Source organism: Talpa occidentalis, unplaced genomic scaffold (genome assembly GCF_014898055.3).
Source record: "Talpa occidentalis isolate TD23 unplaced genomic scaffold, MPIMG_talOcc4v2.1 talOcc4.16, whole genome shotgun sequence".
NCBI classification, from domain to species: Eukaryota; Metazoa; Chordata; class Mammalia; order Eulipotyphla; family Talpidae; genus Talpa; species Talpa occidentalis.
In genome coordinates this window covers 11371364-11395892 of record NW_023601653.1, presented here as the reverse complement: position 1 = coordinate 11395892, position 24529 = coordinate 11371364, and the positions used below count along the sequence as shown (strand labels likewise).

General features: G+C 43.7%; 2 protein-coding genes across 5 annotated transcripts in view; both read left to right on the top strand.

The window, feature by feature from the left end:
- The window catches only part of TXNRD1 (thioredoxin reductase 1), a 97010-nt gene that overhangs the window by 56956 nt on the left and 15525 nt on the right, over window positions 1–24529 (top strand). For all 4 annotated transcript variants that reach the window (XM_037513729.2, XM_037513732.1, XM_037513730.2 and 1 more), the window contains 8 exons: window positions 8824–8946; window positions 11006–11078; window positions 13353–13472; window positions 17985–18127; window positions 18788–18903; window positions 20363–20588; window positions 23181–23273; window positions 23781–23857. In XM_037513729.2, coding sequence (XP_037369626.1) covers window positions 8824–8946; window positions 11006–11078; window positions 13353–13472; window positions 17985–18127; window positions 18788–18903; window positions 20363–20588; window positions 23181–23273; window positions 23781–23857 — 971 coding nt within the window. The remainder of the gene's footprint in view (window positions 1–8823; window positions 8947–11005; window positions 11079–13352; window positions 13473–17984; window positions 18128–18787; window positions 18904–20362; window positions 20589–23180; window positions 23274–23780; window positions 23858–24529) is intronic.
- Window positions 851–6838, top strand: EID3 (EP300 interacting inhibitor of differentiation 3). Its single transcript, XM_037513733.2, has one exon. It carries the CDS (start codon window positions 950–952, stop codon window positions 2075–2077), a length of 1128 nt encoding a protein of 375 aa, XP_037369630.1. The 5' UTR covers window positions 851–949; the 3' UTR covers window positions 2078–6838.

Genomic DNA, 24529 nt, shown 5'->3' with positions numbered 1-24529 from the left:
AATCCCATTCTTTAAATGATTAGAGGACATGACTAGACCAGAGAGTTTAACTTTGTAACCTCTTCTCCCCCATGATGGGGTAGGCTGGAGGGGACTTGACTTTTGAGGGCCAGTGAAAGCCATTAATCCAGTGTACATTTGCCTAATGAATGAGTCCCAGACCACCTGTTAAGTGAACTGTGCAGAGCTCGCCTTATTTGTAATAAAAGTTCTGCATTTCATGATCCTTGGCTTGATGGGCAGCTAATAAGCCAGATTGAGTTCTCAAGAAAGAAAAGAAGAAGATCACCTTTTAATTATATAAAAAGAAGGGGGGTGGGTGGGAATTGTATGGGGACTATAACCAAAATGAAAATGCATGCACTGTGCAAAAAATGAAAAAAGATGTAAGAATGATGTAACATAAAATAAAATATTGATAAAAAATAAAATAAAATAAATCTAATATCAGTATCTAAAGAATTTCTGGAAGGGGATGAGATCTCCATTATTTTAGTTAAATAAAAAGATATTTTTACTTCTTAAAAAAATAAAAAGATATTTTTACTTCTCTTAAAAAAATAATTATATAAAAAGAACGAAAAACGTAGGTCGACCTCAGGGCACTGTGTAACAGCGGGGGAATCTTTAGCCCCCCCCTAAAAATTGGTCCTGGCTACCCACGTGTTTCTCTGACAGCCAGCGCTGAGGAAACGCCCGAACGCGCGTCCCCGGGACCCATTATTGCGCGCGGCGGCGCCCGGGGCTGGCTCGGGAACTAGCAGCGGCCGCTGGGGGCGGGGCCAGCCGGGGGGCGGGGCCTCCCGCGGTGAGCCGCCGGGGGGCGGGGCGGGACGCCCCGCGCGCTAGTGCGCATGCGCTCGGCGCCCGGCGTTCTAACGGACGTCGTCTCTGTCCGCCGTTGGGGGAGACGTTGCGTGGCCGCGCGCCGGTTACCTCAGCTCCTCCGATGGCCGACGGGTCTGACGAGAAGGAGTCCCTGAGGGGAGGCGTCGAGCGAAGAGAGGAGCTGGTCGTGACCTCGCGGGGCAGCGCGTCCTCCGTGAAGCTGGCCGAGGAGGAGGAGGAGGAGCCCATGAAGGTGGAGGTGGCCGTGGGGGACGACGGCTGCTCCGAGGACCTCAGCGCCGAGGAGGTGGAGCTGGACCCCGCCCTCCTCGGCCCCGCGGACAACGAGGAGAAATGCCGGACGATCCGCAAGCAGTACCGGCAGCTCATCTACAGCGTCCAGCAGCACCGCGACGACATCGTCAACACGGCGAGCGACACCCTGACGGAAGCCCTCGAGGAGGCCAACGCCCTGTTCGACGGCGTGAGCCGCACGCGGGAGGCCGCCCTCGACGCCCAGTTCCTGGTGTTGGCCTCCGATCTGGGCAAGGAGAAGGCCAAGCAGCTCAACTGCGACGTGAGCTTCTTCAACCAGGTCGCCTTCTGTGACTTCCTGTTCCTCTTCGTGGGCCTCAACTGGATGGAAGATGGCGAGCCCGGGGACCTGGGCGGCTACGACGAGCACGTGGCGCGCTCCTTCTGGGCGGCGCTGCAGCGGGAGGCCGCCTCCTGCACGCTGCAGGCCGAGCCGTTCCGCTTCCTCTTTGGCTCGTTCAAGACGGAGCGGGCGGCCCCCAGGCCCCGACTGGAGCCCCAGAGGCGGGTTCGCAAGATGGAGGAACGGGGGGACATGCCGACGAAGCTCAGGAAGCTGGACCTGAGCAGCAACCAAGAAGCCACCGAGAAGGAAGTGGAGAGAATCCTGGGGTTGTTGCAGATGTACTTTCAGAAGTACCCGGACACGCCCGTGTCGTATTTTGAGTTTGTGATTGATCCCAAATCTTTCTCGCGTACTGTGGAGAACATCTTTTACGTGTCGTTCATCATCAGGGATGGCTTTGCGAGGATACGGCTGGACCAGGACAGGCTGCCCATCCTGGAGCCCACCAGCACCAGCCAGATGGGCGAAGGGAATGACCTCGGCTACCTGGGCAGGAAGCAAGGGGTTATATCTTTGAGTTTGCAGGACTGGAAGAATATTGTGGCCACTTTTGAAATTTCGGAGGCCATGATCACAAACTCCTACTGAAGATGTTGCTCGTCGTGTAGGATGTGTTCTGTGGTTTTTCTAAAGGAACGCCAGGCGAAGAGTAAAATCCCCGCAGCAGCATCGGTTGTCTCTCTTGTCAAGTGAAAAAGTAGTGTCAGCGACTTCAGGAATTGTGCCAGTGTATTTCTTGCTGCTTTATAAAGTTGTCATGGTCTTCTGATATTAAAAAAAATTCACCAGTGTTAATTGGGAAATTTTTTGTCTGCCCTTGAAGACCATGTAAATAAAAATCAGTTCTGAATTTAAGTTAAAAGGTATTTGATAATGCTCAAAACACGTGGTCTGTTGCATTGTTTCCTATCCCAGGGAACCAAGGGGAGTCCATCTAGGACTCCTAAACATGTTGGGGGAGAATGGGTTAAAAAAAAACAGTCAGGCTATCCTTAGGGTAGTGAATATTCAGTATTGTTACAAAAAAAACCCTGTTGCAGTGCGAACTCGGTAAGATGGTTGAGTGGATAGCCATATTCTGAGCAACCCCTCTGGACTCAACAAAAGCAGGTAGAGTATCTCCACCGCAGTAGGTGAGGCAGCAGCTAAGTGCTGCCAGGTGAGTAGGAAGTGACCATTGGTAGGAAGTGGCCATAGGCATTCTTGGCCGGGCAGCATGGGGCCACACACCTGAACTTATGAAAAGTTCACTGCAGCAAAGAACATTTACTGGGAAACTGTCACATTTGAATGTTAAACCTGGCAAGAGTTGAAGTACCTTGTATTTAGCTGTGGAAGATATTTTTTTCAGGTAATTTCAAACAACATTATCTGTTTACTACCTGTATTTACTTGGTTGCTTTCTTCCAGGACTTCTGGTTTTCCTTGGTAGGTTTTGCTAGTACAGTGTGTCCTTCAGGATCAGTGATGCTCATTATTTAACAGCCTCAGGTATTGTCAGCTTAATCTTGCATTTCTTAGCAAGGCTTTTTTTATAAGTGCTGGAAACGGTACCCTTTTAAAATGAAACATGATTTATCCAAATATTCTTCACTATAAAGCCATGCACCTTTTTTTTCTTTCCTTTGTTGCTTGTGATTGTTTTAAGTATAAAGTACAACTTTATTTGGAGGTTACTTTTGAAAATTTGGATCATTAAAATGATCTTTGAAGGTGCAGTGAGCATGCTTGTAAGCTGCCTTTCTTAATCCCCCTAGGGACTAAATCCTTGGTTGTGGTGGGATCTTGCTGGTGAGCATGATTTGACAGATGGCTCTGTTCTACATGGGAACAACAACACACTCTCCTCCTAAATCTAGTGTGGTACAGGGAAGGGAACCCAAATACTAAATGACATCAAGATTGAGAGGAAACATCTAACATATTTGTGGGGAAAGTTCTTTACCAGGTTTTTCACAAAAATAGGAATTTCTCATGAAATTTGACCAATTACTGTCTAGTCACTCCTTTCCCTTATGTGAAAAAATGCTCACCCTTACCGACATGTCTGTGCTTTGACTTAGCAGTCATAGAAATGTCATTTGATCTTGCTGATATGCTCTACCAAGTCCATTGGGTGTTCTAGAGATTGGCTTTTTGAGGACACCCTTTTAAAAAAATAATTACCCAGCAGGTTTTTTTTTAAAGATTTTATTTATGCATACAAGAACTGGGGTGTAGGCCAGAGGTGGGGGTGTGTGTGAAAGGATTTACCAGAGACAGTGTGGGGAGCAGAACAGGAGGACCTACTGTTGTGAAATCCACTGCTGAGGGGAGCAGCGGGCAAGCAGGAGTGGTCTGCTGCGCCATGTAGGTTAGCTTCCTGGCTGGGGATGGAAATCATGCCATAGTGGCTGGTGTGGTGTCATTTTTTTTTTTTTAGATTTATTTATGCATACAAGAACTGGGGTACAGGCCAGAGTTTTGGGGGGGGTTGAGAGGACTCACCAGAGACAGAGCGGGGAATAGAACAGGCAGATCGACCGAAATACACTCTTGAAGGGAGCAGCGGGCGAGTCAGGAGAGGTCTGCTGTGCCATGTGAGTCACCTCCCTGGCCGGGGATCGAACTTGTGCTGTAGTGGCTGTGGTGAGTTTCACAGGTTGTGTCTTAACACCTTGAGCTACCAGGGAGGCCCCTGGTGATGTCTTGATACTGCTGAGACTTTAACCTCCGCCCCACTAGGGAGACTGAAGAGACACTCTTAATAACAAAACCCACCAAATTGCTCTAGCATATGCCAAGTGTCCTTAGTTGGGAGCATTTAAAACAGTGGTAACTAAAAGCATTAATGGGGAATGTGGACGTTGGAGGGGAGGTAGTGTTTTGGTTGTAGCTGTTAAGGCAAGCACTTGTTTCTATTTTTGCTGGTGGTCATGACACCTGGGTCACCTCATCACTTTGAAAGTAAAGCAGCTGCTGACCTGGAAGAAAACAGTTGACCATAATAGATAATTTGCTTTGAGGGACTAGGTATGAACCAAACTGCAGATCTGTTTCCCACTAATGTTAGGATGACTGAAATTGCACAAGTAAAGTAAAATCAGCTGAACTTTAGGAGACCTACAGAAATTTATTAAAACTAGAATCTTTTTATATAATAGAACCACTTTATGATCAAAAAGATACGGGTTTAGATCTGACTCACATTTTAGTCCAAGATACTTGGGTAAATTACTGACCCTCTGGTTTTTGAGTTGCTAGGTGGCAGTAGTACCTCTTAAATTTACTATAAGGATAAACTTTGAAGACATATGGGACAAGTTCTTTGAGAAATGAATTTCCGAGTATGGTATGGTGAGAAAAAGCAGAAGATCTTGAATCATTCAGACCTGGACTGAATTCTAGACTCATGGGCAAGTCTGTTAACACTCTAAGGAGCTTTACGTTGTCCCTTATGAGGTGGGAATGATAACTGCCTGGAAGACTATTATGAGGATTAAATACAGTGATAACATGAAAAAATCTAGAACAGACTGTGGGCACTTACTGTGGCAGACTCCTGTTAGTGCCCTAATCTCTAGATTTGGATCAAAGTCCATGCTGTCACCTTCCATGGTGACATCTGTGTCAGGGTTCATTCACTTTACATAAAATGACTAACTCATATGCTTGCTTTTGCTCTGGGGAATCCACTGGAGTTGGCACTCAGCAACCATTTTTAGTGCCCACTGCTTTAGGCACTTGAGAGGCCCTGCTCCAGGCACTTGGGAAGAGAAGTGATCACGAATTGCTCATCTCTCATGGAATTTATCTGAGTGGGCATATTATCCTTCAGTTCAGGAGGCTGGAAGTCTGAAGTTGGTTTCTCTGGGCAAAATCAAAGGGTCAGCGGGACTGGCTCTTGCTGAGTATGAGGGGAGGATCTATTTTCTTGCCTTAGCTTTGGTAGGCCACCTGCATTCTTTGATTCACAGTTCCCTCCTCCATTTTCAAGTAAAAGATACTGTCTTTTACTGCAGTGTCTCTCTTGCGCTTCCCTCTTGTAAGGATGCTTGTGAGCACATCGGACCCTTTGGCATAGCTTTGGGAAGTCTTCCCACCCCTAATCCTTAAACTACATCTCCCTTTTATGTAAGATGATGAATTTGCACTTTCTAGGGATTTGGATTTCCACATTGATAGTGACGGCTTTGAAGAACAACTGGTTGGATAGCGGTTGAGGTGGTACTGTCAGGGCTATAAGAAAACGTTCCTGGGAGAGGTGGCTTGAATGGAATCTGTTTGCCTGAACACTACTTTATATGGCTTTAGATGGTTTAGGTGCTCAGTTGTTAAGATGTAGATAATCATGGACAGTCAGCTTCCTTGATTCTCTCTGCTTCCTTGAGCAGGTAGGTGACTCTCTGATTTGCACCCACCTTTGATATTACTATTTGGTGTCTTTCGCCTAGCAACATCTATCATCAATGACTCAGTTTCCCTAGGAGTTGGCAAATTATTTTCTGCAGAAATCCACATAGTAAATATTTTAAGCATGTGGGCCATATGGCCTTGGTTCAAACTTATCAACTGTGCTGTTGTTTCAAAAACAACAATGTTGAGACAAATGAGCATGACTATAACTCTCTGGATACTGAAACTTGAATTTCATATAATTTTTAAATATCAAGTATTGCTCTTGATATTTCGCCCCCCCCAACCCCCCTATTTAAAAAAATCTAAGTATCCTTAGCTTAGGGATGGTATAAAAAAAAAAAACAAACCAACCAAAAGCCAGATCCACTGGACATAGTCCCTAGGCTATAGCGCCAACTTATGTCATAGGCTTTTTTTTTTTCTCATGGATGAGAAAAGTGAAGCCCAGGTTCTCAGTGTACATACATAACAGAGTTGGAACTAGCCTGCCATCCATGTCTTACTCACAAAATATTTTTGAGCACATGCATGGAAAGTTAGCATTGGGGATGCAGAGATGAAAGGCAAGGTCCTGGTCACTGCAGAGTTGCTGGGATTGTGTGATGGCACCAGTGGGGTCTCAGAGTGTTCAGCTCACTCTCTGGTCACTGAAGATTTGCAGCTAAAGAAGGACATGAAGGGGCTTCAGGGTGGAACAGCTTGTGCTGTGTTCCTACAAAATGTGTTAGTGGGAACTGTAGGAAAGAAAAGGAGAAGGTTGTTGGGGAACTCTGGAAAGACTTCGTAGAAAAGAAGACGTTATGTTCAGGTCCTAGAATGTTGATTAAAAAAAAGTCCCCTAACCCTTAAAGGAATGCTTTAGAAAGGGTGATGTGTTTGTGTACATAAAGATAACATAAGTCCAGTCTGCCTCTCCTCAGTAATAAAAAATACTTTAAATTTTCAGGTTTAACATTATTTAAAATACTTAATTTAAAATTTTAGTAAAAAAATTTTACTTCCTAAATATTAATAGGTTTACTGCACATTAATAACTCAAGTACTAAGTCGTGTTGTAAAGGGTGTCCTGAGAGGATAGTTCGGCACCCCTGTTCTTTGTCCACGACGACAATCAGCAGCACTTGTTTATAGCAGTTGTAATTGGAGGAGACTGGGGGGCTATTTTCTCCTGCTTCTCCTTTCCCCAGCTGTGCTTTTCTTCCTTACGCTGGGGGAGCTGTCTTCTGCTGTTCATCTTACTTATATTCCAGGTGAAAAACTGCTTACCTGGAGCTTAATGGCAGCCATTTCAGCTTTAAATTGGATTGACATTTAAAAACACATTTAGTTTGGGGCTAGCTGAATGCTTCAGTTGCTTGTTTCCTGCTGATTTTACCTTCCAGAGTTAAAAGTGTTCAGGCTCACTTTCTTTTGTAGTATCTGTGCACTCATTGATCTAATTGGACTTGACGCTTGAATCACAACCACCCAGGTGTGGTGGAGAATCCCAGCACAGAGCAGATTATAAACCGTAGTGGAGGGAGTATGCGGCCTTTCATCATGACCGTGCATTTTCTTACGTAATAGTTGATGTTGGGGTTGCTGGTTACAAGAACGATGGTTTTCATTTAGACAGTGAAAGTGTTCTGGCGTAGTCTGTGCAGCTAAAATGAGGCTGAGATTAAAAATGGCTGTGTTATTTATCCAGCTGCTTTTCTTCTTTCAAACCAGCAAGTCAGCCTTTGAGACCCACTGAACAATAGAATTTTATATATGAAGCTTATGTTGCTGCTTTGAATATATGAATGGCCATTATTATTACCAAACTGTCTTTCCACCCCACAGTGCCTTGTGTCGAAGGAGGAGGAGCCTCTGCCATAATGCCAGTTGATGAATACTGGCTGTGTTTACCTGCAACTCACCTTAGACCGTTCGTGCAGACGGTCGGGGTGGCCTGTCCCCACTGTTGCTGTTTCGTGCAGGCCTGTCCTCACTGTTGCTGGTTTCCAGTTGTTTCCCCTTCTGTCCCTGAGCCATCCTGTGTGCCTGCTGTGCTCCCTCCACCTCCCACCGCACCCCCTTCTGCATCCCAGGCATCCCATTCTACTGACCTTAAGCTCTGCCCGTTACCCCTGACATCTGACTGTAGGCAGGTGAAAAATGTGCAGTCTGGGACGGTAAGTTTGGGGGCTTTTTTGATGGTTAAGTTTAAGATTTGATTTTTATTGTACGTGTTAACAACTTTTCCAGTTATCACCCCATGTTAGACCAGAGTTTTGGTAACTGTAACACCAGAACAGTGTTCCAAGCAATAGGAAATGTCACTGATGTGTCTAAAAACTAGTGGAATGAAATGTTTTTTTTTTTTTTTAAATTAAACTGTCAACACTTTCATTATAAAGCTTTTGTCCTGCCAAGCGCTAACTATAGGAGGCTTCATGCACAGGTATATGAAAGAAATTGCTTTATTGAGTCATGCTTATATAAAATGCCTTGTTCAAGCATCAGCCTTTACATTTAATGTTTACAGCTATTCAACTATGCATTTAAATTGCTTAGTCTGAGACCTCAGCGGGTTTGATATTCCATCTTAGAGTAAGATGTCAAGATGATGGCTGAATCGATAGCCATATTAAAAATATATGGCGTAGATGTTTTGGAAACCTAATTTAGAATCTAGTTTAAAAATTCTCAGAGGAACCGGGTTGATGATCAAACTGAGTTTAGGCCTAAGCTGGTTTTGTCGAGTCATCAGGGTCTTATGTAGAAGAACTATAGGGACCCGTGTGTGCGGCTGGCTGTGTGGTGAGGCATGCCTCATTTACGTACTTGTGATAGAAATCAAACATTTTTTCCTTTGGACATTCCTTTTGCTTTTCTTTAAAGAAAGCTTTCCTCACAAAACCTTCCAGACAGCTGCTTTTAAGGTAAATTATTTTCCCTTCCCTCTTTTTCAGGCTTTTCAGGAGGGCATACTTCAAAAGCTAGTGAACATGAACGGCTCTGAGGATCTCCCCGAGTCCTATGACTATGACCTCATCATCATTGGAGGGGGCTCTGGAGGACTGGCGGCTGCTAAGGTAAGACTCCTTGTGTTGTGTTCCCTGGGCTACTGGTGGAACAGTCACCCCCTCACCAGGCTCTCCGGGGAGTTTGCGCCTCTTGTGACATTGACACATTGACCAGGACAGGTCATGAAGGTCACTCTTTTTTCCGGGTTGAACTTTATGTTCTCTAGATAAAAACATACTGGACCCCATATTTTATGGCACAATTTCCTTCTAAGTTTGGTTGATTTTTTTTTTTAAGAGCTGATAAGTGTGTCGTATATAAAAATGGTGTGAAATTAAATAGATTTCTTATCCTCTATACTAATAATATTTGATTTTTTCCCACTTTGATGATTTTCCTCTTCATACCCCTCTTCCCTAGTAGAAAGATGGAGGGTAGTTGGATTTCTTAAACTTAATTATGAAAAACAACTTGCTTCCTGTGCAGCTGTGTGAGCTATGACAGTAACCAATGACTCCTACCTGGCCTGGGAGCGAGGGGAAAAAGGATGTACAAATAAGGGAGGCTAAGGTGAAACTCCTGGCCCTGTGAGGTACATTTTCCATGTGTGAGGAGGCCTTGCACCTGTCATTTCCCCAACAGGTTCTTTTAAAAGATGAGGTGGTTAGACTCTCTTAAGGTGCCTCTGATGTAAATCAGTGAAGTTAGCTTCAAACGAAATGAGGAGTAGGATGCTGACAGACATCAAGCAGTACTTTGCTGTGATTCAGGGGTAACCCTGGATATATTTTACTCTGTACATTGATGGCATTTTGAAGGACATGTGGAGACTCAGCCCTCTCAAATAGCTTGGGATCTAATTGTTAATACACAGAGTTTATTCTCAGAGAAAGACAGGGGGACTGTAACACGGGGTTCCCCCTGTTGTTGTCATCACTCTCATAAAATACATTTGGAAATCTCACAGATGCTACTATTTTCCCATTGGTTCTTAGCATGAAAATTTTAGGTGATCTGACAGTTTTATTTATTTATTTTTTATTTTTTTATTTTTTACATTTTTTTTATAGAGGCATGTTTTATTTATTTATTTTGTTTGTTTGTTTGTTTTGTTTATACATGCACTGGGTACAGTCAGAAGCGCGGGAGGGTGAGAGAATTCACCAGAGCCAGAGCGGGGAGCAGAGCAGGCAGAAGGACCGAAGTACACTGCTGAGAGGAGCAGCGGGCGGCAGGAGAGGTCTGCGCGCCATGTGGGACCCTCCTCTGGTGGCCGGGGAGCAGCCGGGGATCGAACCGGCGCCGCAGAGGCCGCGGGCAGCTTCGCAACCCAGCGCTCAAACGCTGCGCCACTGGGGAGGCCCCAGTTTTATTTATTTTTAAAAAGTTTTATTTATGCATACAAGAGCTGGGGTACAGGCCAGAGATACGGGAGGGTCAGAGGATTCACCAGAGACAGAGTGGGGAGCAGAACAGGCAGATCGACTGAAATACACTGCTGAGGGGAGCAGTGGGCAAGACAGGAGAGGTCTGCTTCGCCATGTGGATTGCTCCCTGGAGGTCTGGGAATCGAACTCGTGCTGCAGAGGCTTCAGATTGCTTCATAGTGCAGTGCTTAACCCCTTGCACCACCAGGAAGGTCCCAATCTGACAATTTTAGAAGAAAGTCTGCAGTAGTCTACCTAGACACTGAAGCAGCTTAAAAGTACTTAAAAATATATTATAGGATGTAAGTTGAATCAAGGATTGCAGGCAGCAGTAAACCTGCTTTGTTACTTCTTACCACTGGCTTGGAAATGGCACTCAGCTCGTGGAAAACATGGTATCGTTTTCCATGATTCAGTTTGGAATCATGTGGGAGGATTCTGGGGTTTCCAGCTGTGGACTCTAACATTTTCACAGCTGTAATTTGCATATTCTTTAAGGCTACCCTTAAAACTATGGGTTTTGCATAATTTTTATCTTACCGTTACAGTCATCATCTTGGTATATGAAGTTCCCAGGATTAATAACTGGTTATGTTTTGGGTATTATAGCTTTAATTAAAGCAGCTTGAACTTTCATCAGCTTGTTTCCAGTTTACTGTATTTAACCTTTCTAACTCATTTTAATAATTTCATTTTCTAGGAAGCAGCCAAATATGACAAGAAGGTAATGGTCCTGGATTTTGTCACTCCAACCCCTCGTGGAACCAGATGGGGTAAGTATTTACAAGATATAGAAGTGAAGTTTTAGGAGCAGAGTTTGCATTGACTTGGACTGAAATGGTTCTTTTCTTTTTTTTTTAAAGATTTATTTTATTTATTTATACAAGCACTGGGTACAGTCAGAAGTGCGCAAGGGTGAGAGAATTCACCAGAGCCACAGCGGGGAACAGAATAGGCAGACCAACGAAATAGACTGCTGAGGGGAGGAGTGGGCAGCAGGAGAGGTCTGCGCACCATGTGGGACCCTTGCTGGCAACCAGGGATCGAACCGGTGCTGCAGAGGCTGCGGGCAGCCTTGCAGCCCAGCACTCAACCGATGCGCCACCAGGGGAGGCCCTGAAATGGTTCTTAAAACCAATTAAAAAATCTAAAAAAACCCCTAAAAACCCCAAACAAACCAAAAACATGCACCTCTTTTGCATGAACTAAAGTTAACATGGATTCCAGTAAATGTTGAACATTTAGTTTCTTTGGCACAGAATCAAGGTGGTATAAAACCTATTCATAGCCGTTAGAATGACTTAAAGCTAAATATCTGAAACTTTATATACTTAGGGGCTTAATAATTGAGTTTAAACTTTTAATCTGTAGGTTTCTGTTTTGAATTTTCCTCCCACACAACAAGAACTAGAATCAGATCTTAAGGGGTAATCCTCCTTTCTTCTGATTGTTAGTGACTTAGGTGTTCATTATTTATTATATAGCAAATATTTATTGAACACATCATGGATTAGGGCCATGGGGACAGAGCAGTGAACATGGTAGGTGTGCAGTTCCTGCCCTTATGGAACTTAGTGGGAAGACAAAAGAGAAGTATGAACTTTACACAGTGCTACTGAAAAAATGATATGTATGGACTAGAATGGAATAGGTAAAAGAATTTTAATTTTGAGATGATTATCAAGGAAGTTCTCTGAAAAGGTGGCCTTTACATGAAGCCAAAAGAATAAGTTGAACTAACTGTGCCAGAAGCTGAGGATAAACCTTCTAGGCAACTATTCACCATCTTACCCACAGAATAGCACATGCAAAGGTCCTGAGGTAGCTAAGAATCCTTTGTGGTGATTGTGGTGTGGGTGGTGTGACATAGTTATTTTGGTCAAGATTGGGCAAGAAGGCAGCTCTGAAACTGTACAGATCTTTGTAAGCCAAATGAGGAATCTGAACCTAATTGAAGTATAGTGGGAAGTTTTGAGGAAAGAGTAAAGTGATACGTACATTTTATGAAGATGATTCAGCTGCTGGAATTAGAAGGAGGCAAAAAGCAGCCAGTCCAGTGAGAGAGTGTCACAATTTCTAATTTATCTATCAACAAATACTCATGAGGTGTCAGTTTTGTGTCAGGCACTGTTCCGGTGCTCTGGACTGTGGAGTGACAGGCCCTCTGGTAGCACCCCTCTCAGAGGGCTTGTGTTTCTTGAGCTGTGACATTCACTGTAAAGATACTGTTTGTTATACTATTTTGTCCACCTCCCACCAGCCTACATTTTGTTCTAATGGAAACAAGCTATTGCCAGGGTCTTTATGATCAGGAATGCTAAATACTTTTTGGTTTTTTTCCCCCCATGAATCCTGTGAGAGTCAAGGAAGGCTGTAGACTGCCTTTTTAAAAAAATGGCCACTTGCCACACCAGATTTTGTATGTGGTCCCAGACCCCATGCTGTCCAGCTAGTTATGTTCCTAGACTCGTGATTGGACAGTGCTGTGCACAGAGTAAAATTCCAGTTGCTGGCATCTTTACCAGCAAGCTGTCAGTTCTGAGCCTTGGGGGTATGGAAATCTGCTCATCTGTTTTGTCTTAGGATGCTGTTCATGGCGTTTGGTGTATGAGACTCTGAATTTAGAAATGTCATTGAAATTTAGGAATACGTTTCCTATTGGCTTTTTTTTTTTTAATAGAGGCATGTTTTATTTATTTATTTTGTTTGTTTTGTTTTTGTTTTATACATGCACTGGGTACAGTCAGAAGCGCGGGAGGGTGAGAGAATTCACCAGAGCCAGAGCAGGGAGCAGAGCAGGCAGAAGGACCAAAGTACACTGCTGAGGGGAGCAGCGGGCGGCAGGAGAGGTCTGTGCGCCATGTGGGACCCTCCTCTGGTGGCCCGGGAGCAGCCGGGGATCGAATGGGCGCCGCAGAGACCGCGGGCAGCTTTGCAACCCAGCGCTCAACCGCTGCGCCACAGGGGAGGCCCCTTATTGGCTTTTTTAAGCATGCCCGTTTTGTTTCATAGGATGATAATAAACTGCTCTCCCGATGCTGTTGCAGGTCTTGGAGGAACCTGTGTCAATGTGGGCTGCATACCTAAAAAACTGATGCACCAGGCAGCTTTGCTAGGACAAGCTCTGCAGGACTCTCGGAACTACGGCTGGAATGTTGAGGAGACAGGTATGGGGAGGAGCTACTCTCTGCTTGTGCTTTTGGGGGGAAGGGTGAGCTGTGCTCTCGCAGTGTGCCATCCATTTTTATGAGGCTACCAAATAACGTAGAAGTTTTCATTGTTCACATTTTTGGTGGATAATATCACTGCTGTCTTCCTCTGCTCTAGTGCTCTTGGCAGTGTCGCTCTATAGTAGAAAACCAGAATTCATTCAAATAAATCCTATCATTGGATTTCAAAATTTCTTTGAGGTTTTCTAATGGAGTGCAAATTGTATTTGCTTTTCTTTGAAGCTATTATGTTTTTCTCTCCAAAGAAGTCTGTCTCATGAACTGGTATTTGGGAGAAGGGTTATTTGTTGAGGGGAAGGGAGTGGTTAGTGTTTGGATTAAAAATATTTAGAGTATACCCTTGAAAAGTTGAGGTGGGATTTTCTGACTTTAGAAAATAGCCTGCATCGTCTGGCAGAAGAATAAAATGAGGTATGAGGTACAGCTTCATGGGTAGTTAATGCCATATGTCCCTCTGCTCTTGAAGAGGGACACTCCAACCCCTATCTGATTTTAGCGCTGAGCTCTCTGTGGGTGTAGGACAGTTGTGGGAAATTCTTTTTTTTTAAAGATTTATTTATTTATGCATACAAGAGCTGAGGTACAGGCCAGTGATGCAGGGGGTGAGAGAATTCACCAGAGACAGAGAGGCGAACAGAACAGGCAGACTAAGTGAAATACACTGCTGAGGGGAACAGCGGGCGAGACAGGGGAGGTCTGCTGCGCCATGTGGGTTGCTCCCTGGCCGGCTGGTGCTGCAGAGGCTTCGGATTGCTTCATAGTGCAGTGCTTAACCCTCTGCACCACCAGGGAGGCCCCGAGGGAAATTCTTGGAGCCAGTAGCTAGGGTAAATTATTTTATGACTTTGCTGAATTGTAATGAATAATTTATTAAGTATTTAAAAAAGACATAAACCCATGCTTTGAGATAAATTGCTCCCACCCAAACTGGTCATGCTCTGTTGCTTTTCCTTCCCCATTAAAAATCAACAGTACTTTTGTTCTAAGTCTGGAAATCTTAGACATGAGTTGCCTTGAAACATTTCTCTGAGTGCCCACCTACTAAATCTGCTATCAGTGTATGTTTCCCCTCCTGGAAGCCTGCTGTGAATATATCCAGTGAACAGCAGGGTCATCCTTCAGTTAATATTACACTTCTTAGTAGACATTTTAGAAATCCTAGGAAATTATTTAATGCTATTGTTGTGTCTGCTGTTTACGTTTGCATCTGTGCTGGGAAAATACACAGACAAATAATTCTGTCTTCATTGATGTACTGATACCATTGACTTACAAACCAAGTGTCCTGGAGGCCCCAAAGAGGGATTGATGAATGTAATTTAAGAGGTGACTGGAGATGATTTCTCAGGTATTGTGCCCTTGACAGTCAAAGGAGGGGATGTCACTACATTCAGGCCGTGTGAAGAGCAGGGACAGGGAACCTATCTGAAGCACAGCAAGGTAAGGACCGCAGAGGGGCAGCTACTGTCTTTCCCATCACCCATCACAGCCTCCCGCCAGACTTTTCTGGATTCATCGACACCCTAAGGGTGAGCATGGGTGGTTAAAGTCAGGTCATCTCATGCAACCTTATTCTCTAGTCCATCCTAGCCCGGCACATATTTGACCCTGCGGACCCTGGGGGAGATGCTGCTGTGCCCATTTGGTGAAGCAGTTAGCCCAGGTTGTATCCAAGGGATGGGTGGCACTAGGATTCAGACTGAGGTCTTTCCGACCACAGTACCCATAGCCTTGACCAGAATTCTTGGTCAGACCTTGTCTCCAGGAACCTAAGGTGAAGGTCCTTCCTTTACACCAGGGTTCCTGGCCTGTTGAAGTGCAGGTTAGCATAGTGGAAAGACCTGGGCACAAACTCTGGCTTTGTTATGTGCTGCCTGTATGATGAGGATTAAATACTTGCCACTCACAAATACTAGTTTCTGTCCCTTCCTGCTGGACGCTTTCATGTCTCTTATCAGAGTCTCATTGCCTGAGCTATGAAAACCAGAGGTTTCTGGGCGGTGTCTGCCATGCCTGCCAGGATCTGCCACTGAGGGAGCAGTAATTACCTCCCTGTTTTTTTTGTTTTTTTTTTTTGTTTTGTTTTAAAGGTTTGTTTATTTATATATACAAGAGCTGAGGTGTAGGTCAGAGGTGGGGCCTCCCTGGTGGCTCAAGGGGTTAAGCACCACACTGTGAAGCTATTGGCAGCCACTGCCTCATGAGTTCATTCCTTGGCCAGGGAGCTGACCCACATGGCGCAGCAGACCTCTCCTGTCTCACCTACTGCTCCCCTCAGCAGTGTGTTTCAGTCAGTCTGCCTGTTCTGCTCCCCACTCTGTCTCTGGTGAATCCTCCCACAACTCTCCTTCCTTCCCTACCCCCCACCTCTGACCTACACCCCAGCTCTTGTATGCCTAAATAACTAGAGAACTGGGATTCCGGGCAGGTCACTACCAACAGTAGGGATTTGAATTTATTAAGACAGAAACTCAGTTCTCTGAGGGGAATGCAAGGTAAGGATCACAGGGGCAGCCCGAGTGCCTTAATGCCGAGTCCCACACTCGAGTCCCATTCCTCTGTGCCTGTGCCACTAGAGATTAGGACTGGAGGTGAGCTCCTGCTGTACCAGAGGAGGAAGGGTCTTGGGTAGAGAAGGTGGATTTGAAGAGTTTGAAAATCAGTTGGAGCCTGACAGCCACAAAGGACGGCTTTTAACAGAATTAAGGTTGGCTTAGATGTAATCGTTGAATTTGAATTTCCGTCTTTGAATGAATTGAATGTATTGGTGCTATTATTTACTCCTAAGTGTGTCTTATTTTAAAATATGATATCTTTCTATAGGATTTGTACAGCGAAATTTAGTAGTTCTGCAGTTGTACACTTTGAGAAATGAGGTCTCCCTTTGACCTTGCTCATTGTTTCTCCATGGGGGTGAAGTGTGGCATGTTGGCCTGGACGGTTCCTGGTTAGGACTGGAGTGAAGGATGTGTAGCATCACAGGCCCTTGGGATCCCTGAGTCACTGTGACAGCCAAAATCACCACCCATCAAATGATGTCTGGGGTTGGCTTAAAATATTCTAGTTACAGAGAAAGGGGGTGTGTGAACCAAGATTGGTAAAATGTTGGTAATTGTTGCAGTAGATGATTGGCGTATGGGATGAGTTACATCTATTCTGTTCCATTCCTGATGGAGAAACTGCGAGTCCTACCTATTTTGGTAGTGGTGGTAGTGGAGGCCAGAGAGAGGCTGCTCGTCAGGGCTCCCTGCAGCACCGCCAGGAGACCCAGCCCCCAGTCCTCTTGGCATCACAACCACAGTGGCCCCTACATTCACTTTGTTTTTTATTGAACTGATTTTCAAGCTTTGCTCAAGTGCTAACATTTTTCAACTCTATAAATTGGGTGGTATCTCCAGGAGGCCACAAATAATCTTTGTGCTGTCACTCCCACTTCCAGTGCTGGCCACTATATTTAATAGACTTGGTCTCACCACTTCCTGTGTGGCCCAGCTACTTAACCCTGAATCTAGGACTCAAATGCCTCATTTCGGTGATAGAGGCTTTTCCAAATTTATTGAACCTCTTCTCCTTCCTTCCAAAGCATGGCTTCCCCAGAATCTACCTTCTTCCTGCAACCTCAGTGTATTTTCTCTGTCTCCTACTTTTCCTAGTCATTGTAAAGGTGTTAGTGAAGAATTGATTTTTTTTTTTAATCCACTGAAATTTATTACTAGTGCCTTGATTCAAAGGATTAATTTTGTGAGGGCATTAAAAAATCCCCTCTTTGTTCAGTTGCAGATTTGAAGGGCGATGATAGAGACTCTTAAAGTTCCCTATTCAGAGCCGGGGGTCTTTTTCAGTAAAGGGACAGAGTAAACATTTTCAGCTTCAAGAGCTGTACGGTGTCTGTTGCCCACATTCCGCTCTGCACTTGTCCCCTGAACGCAGAGCCCCTGTCACTGTGTAACTAGGTGGTTGTGGCTGCATTTCAGTAAAACTTGACTTCCACAAGAGGGGGTGGTGGGCTGGACCTGGCTGACGGGCCTCAGTTTGCCACCCTTGGTCTAGAAACTGTAGCTCCAACCTGGCTACCTCATTGCTGTGGAGATGGTTACCCACAGAACCCTGTGCCTTCACTGTACCCCATTAATGCAGCCCTCAGTATTTACAAGCCGACATGAAATTCCGGTTCTGTGGTAGATAAAGGAGAAAACGTTTGTGTATGATTAGGTTAGTCTTCAGAATTGCCAGGAAACCTTGCATTATTTAATTGTAAATAAAAGAGGGGATGTAATTTTAAAAGGGGAGGGGGTTAAATATTTGAAGATGAAAAGATTGTTTATGTGCTTGAAATGAAGGACTTGCCCTTTTATATGAGTAGCTCAGATCTTTGTATTCCTTGTGAACACTTACTGCGAGCGACCGTGGGCAGCCGAATGGCTAAACATGTCTCCTTTCCTTGTGCAGTTAAACACGACTGGGAGAAAATGACTGAAGCTGTGCAGAACCACATCGGCTCGCTGAACTGGGGCTACCGGGTGGCCCTGCGGGAGAAAAAAGTCACCTATGAGAACGCCTATGGGCAGTTTGTTGGTCCTCACAGGATTAAGGTAATTGTGGCACAGTTTAGGTAGCCTTTTCTTTCTTTCTCTTTTTTTTTTTTTTTTTTTAAAGATTTATTTATGCATACACGAGCTGGGGTACAGGCCAGAGGTGTGGGGGTGAGAGGATTCACCAGAGACAGAGTGGGGAACAGAACAGGCAGACTGACCGAAATACTCTGCTGAGGGGAGCAGCGGGCGAGTCAGGAGAGGTCTGCTGCGCCATGTGGGTTGCTTCCTGGCCAGCCAGGGATCGAACTCGTGCTGCAGAGGCTGCGGTTAGCTTCATAGGTTGTGTCTTAACCCCTTGCACCACCAGGGAGGCCCCCTTTTTCTTTCTTTTTTATGGTAAGCTTTGATTGGAGGTAGGGGAGGAGAGATTATCCTAAAGAAAGAAATAATCACTGTGATCTAGACTGTCTAGTTTGTTGATTTTGCAGTCTCATCTTCTGGGAATTTCTCTGGTGTGCAGTGTTAGAGTACGGACTTGGGGCCAATGACCTGGGCTCCAGTCTTGATTTGGCCACTTACTCTGATAGTATTGTCACCTCCACCAAATCTCTGTCTGTTCAGGTCTTCTCTCACTGCATTGCTCAATTTCATGTGCATCATTCTTAAATTCTAAAGGACAGTAACTTAATAAACATTGATTTATTGGTTCCTTTGTAGGCAACAAATAACAAAGGCAAAGAAACAATTTATACAGCGGAGAGATTTCTCATTGCCACTGGTGAAAGGCCACGGTACTTGGGTATCCCTGGGGACAGAGAATATTGCATCAGCAGGTAAGGGACATGTTCCAGGGAAAAAAGACAAAAGCTGTGTGCATCTCTACTTTGGCGGTTGCTTCAAACCCATTTAATCTGTTTCTTGAAATAGAGTTTTTTAGCCACCTCTTTGCCCAAGGGTGAGGGTACTGGGAAAAACAAAGAAATAATTATTTTATGCAGATAACATTTAAAAATTTCAAAACTAAACATCAGTCATCTTATCCATAGTAAATACCAATATAACATATAGATACAGTATATAGGTATATGTTTGTAATATTTTTATTTGAAATTTTATGTTTGGGTATATATTATAAATGTTTGCTATGTAAAACCAGGTAGATATTCACAAAATATTTTGCAAAATAAATAATATGTGTGCATATATTTACCTATTTGCAAAACTAGGGTTACCCATATTACCCTTTAACACTTGCAGTGTGGATGTTGAAGGAATTAGATGGCAGTCCTTTAGATTGATCACATCCTGGTCTGCTCACCACTGTTCGTGGTTGCAAGTGTCAGTGTAGAGGGGCTTTCTGGATTGAGGGAGTCAAGAAGGAAGGTTTTGCTGCATGATTTATTTTTGCCCATCAAGTGATGGTGCTGCTGGCTTTGTTCAGGAGTTTTCAATTGTGAAGTCATTATGATTGATTTCTCACAAATTTATACTCTTGGATGCTTTTTGCCCAAGGGTTTCTTCCTGAATGTGTTGTAATTTATTTATTTTTTGGTTGTGTTTTATCCTGTGTGTCTCAACTAGGGACAGCTCAGAAGGCACCTATTGCCATTTAAAAGCATATTCCCCCACAGTGCATTTATCATCTCTTCTGTCTTGTTTAATCCTCATTCAAAGAGAAGATTTTGCCAGGCTTTACATTTTATAGTTGACTTTTGTATTACAAAAAAAAATATGTTGAAAGCTTTTTCCTACCTTTTTCCTTAGTCTTGATAATTATGTTCCATTTTAGGGGATAGAACATAGGCTTTCCACCGGGGAAGAGAGCTGAGTAGGAGAATGAGAATAGAGGTTTTAAGTTTACATGTGTATGTTTTTTTTTATTAGACTTTTTTATTTTCTTACATTGTTGTTCCTTGTTGTACAATATTTGATTAATCTGGTCAGGTGTAGTCCCCAGAAGTCTCCCACCACCTACATGTGTAAGGTTCTAAATGTAAGTGAGCTATTCTGAATAGTACAAAATCATTTTGTCTCACAGTGAGTAGGCCTCCTGCCAGTCATCACATGGTTTGCTATGCTTAGCCACGACAGCTCAAGCTATCCCATAGCAAATAAGTGCCTTAAAAGGGAGTGTCCTAAGACCTTATAAAAAAATCTCCTGTTTTATGTATGTAGCTAGTGGAATGTTTTTAATCTTGAAGGCATCTGAGTCTTAAGAAATACTTTGACGTGGTGGTTATTCACATGAACATTTTTCTCTTTTCTTTCTTTTCCCCCCAAATTTCTTTTCAGTGATGACCTTTTCTCCTTACCGTACTGCCCGGGTAAAACCCTGGTGGTTGGAGCATCCTATGTGGCTTTGGAATGTGCTGGATTTCTTGCTGGCATTGGTTTAGATGTCACTGTTATGGTGCGGTCCATTCTCCTCAGAGGATTTGACCAGGATATGGCCAACAAAATTGGTGAACATATGGAAGAACATGGTGTCAAGTTTATAAGACAGTTTGTACCAATAAAAGTAAGTGGGATTGCCTGTAGTGTTATTAATTCTGTATTCTTGTTAAAAGGGAGGAGAGAGAGTCGGGGTGGGTGATGGCAGTATCCCTTCAGCATAGTAAACCTCGGGATGCTGTGATTCCTCAGCCCTGTTGTATAAACTTACACCTGCCTGCCACCTCCACAGCTTTGTTCTTACTTGCAAATTAATTTCTTCCCTTCTCAGCTTTCTTCTGGTACTCTTCTGTTTAATGCTTCCCTTTATGCATCCCTTTATTTTTTCACCTTTGGTCTGTTGTACTTATATTCCACATCATATCCACGATTTATTTTTTTTAAGAGGCATGTATTTATTTATTTGTACATGCACTGGGTACAGTCAGAAGCGCGGGAGGGTGAGAGAATTCACCAGAGCCAGAGCGGGGAGCAGAGCAGGCAGAAGGACCGAAGTACACTGCTGAGGGGAGCAGCGGGCGACAGGAGAGGTCTGTGTGCCATGTGGGACCCTCCTCCAGTGGCCGGGGAGCAGCCGGGGATCAAATCGGCGCCGCAGAGGCCGCGGGCAGCTTCGCAACCCAGCATTCAACCACTGCGCCACCGGGGAGGTCCCATATCCACGATTAAAATGAGAGTTCAAGACTAGGCTGATTTTTTTTTTTTTTTTAAATTTCCATAAGGCAGTTCTTGTGGTATAGAGTATAGTCAACAGATACCCTGGATTATTCTGAGCTTCCCTGGGAAGTTACCTGGTTTTCCTGGCCTCCTTTGCATAATTAATCTTTTGAAAAATCTGAGTAATATGTTAAATTATGTTTGGAATTTCTTAAAGATTGCCACAAATGTTTTGATACATAAGAATGACAAAATCGATCCCTGTATCTTACTGTTAGTTTTCTTTAGTGCAGATAAAGGTGGAACATTTTTGTTAAATTTTAGCTGTGATTTTTTTTTTTTTTTAATTGCTAAATGACTTAAGGACCATAAGTCTCTTCATGGTGACAGGATATGTGCATCGGCATCAGGATCACATGAGTTCAAATTCTTTTCTGCCAACTGTTAGCTATCAGACTTAGGGGGGATTCCTTACCCTTATGGATACTCACTTTCCTTTATAAAATGAGATAATTGCACTTGCCTCAGCATTTTTGTGAGATAATTGCACTTATAAGCATTTTAGCTTATACTTAGAAAGTAATTAGAATCTTCATCTAAGATGAATCTCAGGTGGTGTTGTGAGAATTAGTAGCATGGCTCCCGGAAGGTGCCGGTGTTGGATCGTAGGGAGCAGAAGTACACAGCTCTGGCTGCTTAAGAACACAGCCACTGGATGTGTATGTTGTGCTGATAGAACACATGGGAACTGTGGGCCCCTTTGAGAACCTGGCAAACTCTCCCTAGTGAAATAACGCTGTGTCTGTGCACATAACATTTTGCTTGGGTTTCCAGAGTGATCCCCATAGACAGGCAGAGAATGCTGGATGGATTATAAAGTGACAGAAGGGAAAGGAAACCTTCTGCAGAGAGGAGGAAGAGTGCATTTTGGACTAAATACTGTCTTTGGGGAATGAAATTGTTCTAGATGCAGAGATCACCCGTGATAATAGAATGGCCTCACTGGAGCACAAAATGAGTAAAGCAGAAAGGAATAGGTGGGATGAGACCCTTATCATTTTGAAGCAAGTCTAAGCCATGGATTAATTCAACTCTACTACAAAGATTAGAACATTTGAATTGAAATGGAACAGGAGAGACATTTGCAATATATTCAAAGGGGCATGACCACCTAAGAAAGGACGGGAATTTGAGAAGGAAAATCTTTCCTGTTTATTGATCATGAACACGAGATGACCCTTGGGAGTTTTCCCATACAGAGTGGTTGTGTTTCCAAGGTAGAGTAGAAAAATTGCGGGTGATTTCATGGGTTTCTCCCAGTGAATATTTTGCAGAAATCCATGCTTTGGCTGTCACTCAGAGACATTAGAGATGAACTACATACTTGGTAGACGTGATTGTTAGCCAGCCTGCAGGTGTTATAGCTGAGTGTGTTCAGTCACGTTCGTGTAGCACAAGTGCTGCACCTTGCTTATTCCTACAAAACAACCGAAGCAGCCCCCCTCACTCTGATAAACACACACCTCCTTGCCTGGTTGGCCTTCCTGAGCTCTTTATAGTTGTCATCTGTATCATGATGGCCTGCTCCCATGTCTGTTCTTCGTGGACAAAGCTGTGCATCTTCAAAAGAGAACAGCGGCTGTCCCGGCGAAGGGAACTGGGCGAGCTCTGACATAGGTGCCGGGGAAAAGCCGTGAAGTCAGTGTTTTGATTCAGGGTCTGTAATGTGCTTTCTTTGGCTCTTTTTCTTTCTCACTCTCCTCTGAATCTTCTTCTCTCTGGAACTAGCCCTGCTAGCAAATGTTAAGAGGCAAGGAAGAAAGGTAGAGCAGGAGAAATCACTTATCTTCCTAATGATGTCAGGGTGCGGGAGATAGGACATAAAAGGCCTTTCAAGCCAGATTTTGTGTTAACGATGGATTAACTAGGTAAAGGGGAGGACATGATTAATCCACTGTGATGATGTTTCTACTATGGAGTAAGACTCACATTGCTTTTCTAGGTGGAACAGATTGAAGAAGGGATGCCAGGCCGACTCAGGGTGGTGGCTAAGTCCACCCAAAGTGACGAGACCATCGAGGGAGAGTACAACACGGTGAGGCGCGGACCCAGGAGCGAGCCTTTCCCAGGAGCAGATGCTGTGCTTAGTGCTGGTTTGCTGAGTGTTTGCAGTGGTCACGTGCTGTTTCTAAAACCTGTGGTTCTTTTCAAAGATATCTTGATTACTTGTGATACATATTTTTTTTTTGGGAAAGAATTTCTCTGTCCCCTGTTCTTTATCCCTGGCCCATATTTGAAAACAAAACAAAACAAAACAGTTTAGTCATAGGCTATGCTGTCTTTGTGTCTAAACTTGACCAGATTTATTAAGAAATTGTTATCTCCTTTTTCCTCAACAAGAAATAGGTAAGAATTTCTGCTATATCTTGTTGAAAGGGTTTTTTTTTCCTCTGAAAGATTTTAATTTGTTTAAACCTCTTAAGGAAATATTTCTTCCCAGAAAATGAAGTCAGATTGGCTTAATAAGCAGATAAAAATATGATTGAAAAACTTAAGCAAAGCCTTTTGATTAATAGTCACTAATATGCTAATAATTTTTCAGGTGTTGCTGGCAATAGGAAGAGACGCTTGCACTAGAAAAATTGGCTTAGAAACCGTGGGTGTAAAGATCAATGAAAAGTAAGAAAATATTTATTATGCCTTACTGATTTGTATTTCAATTGTTCATATGGTAATATTGATTAATAGTGGACATGGGCTTTTTGGTTTTTAAAGTTAAATTTTACCAGGGAGAATCCCTTTTTAAGGTTAGAAAATGATTCTGTGTGTGCCACTTATGGTAGTATTTCCTGTTTGTTTTATTTATTTTTTCTTTTCAAAATAAATGAGAGAGAAGTTGGCTAGCATGTTGTTTCGTTAACGTGTGTGTGTGTGTGTTCAGAAAAAGAGTCCAATCCACAGATAACTGCAGGTATGTGCTTTGAGTGTCAATAAGTATGTAGGTTTAAATCATGTTTTAAGTTACCAAGTCTCAGTATCACTTGAGTGGTCACTGTATTTTTAGAGACAGCTGTGAGTGTGAACACTTTTGTTTGTTCAAGGGCTTTAAAAGTTACAATCCACTGGACAAGTATCCTGCCCTGGACACCACCCCTGATGTCCATTTGCGGGGTCAGCTTGGGGTAGTCCAGTATTACTTTTTTTGCCTCCAAGCAAAAACAAGTGCTGTGAATGACAAGCTGCTTTAGAAACTAAAACTACAGTACTGATTTGTTTAGGGGGAGTGGGAAGACAAAGGAGTTGAAGAGGTCAACAGGAAAGATTTTGCAGCCAAATGTATCATCTTAATAA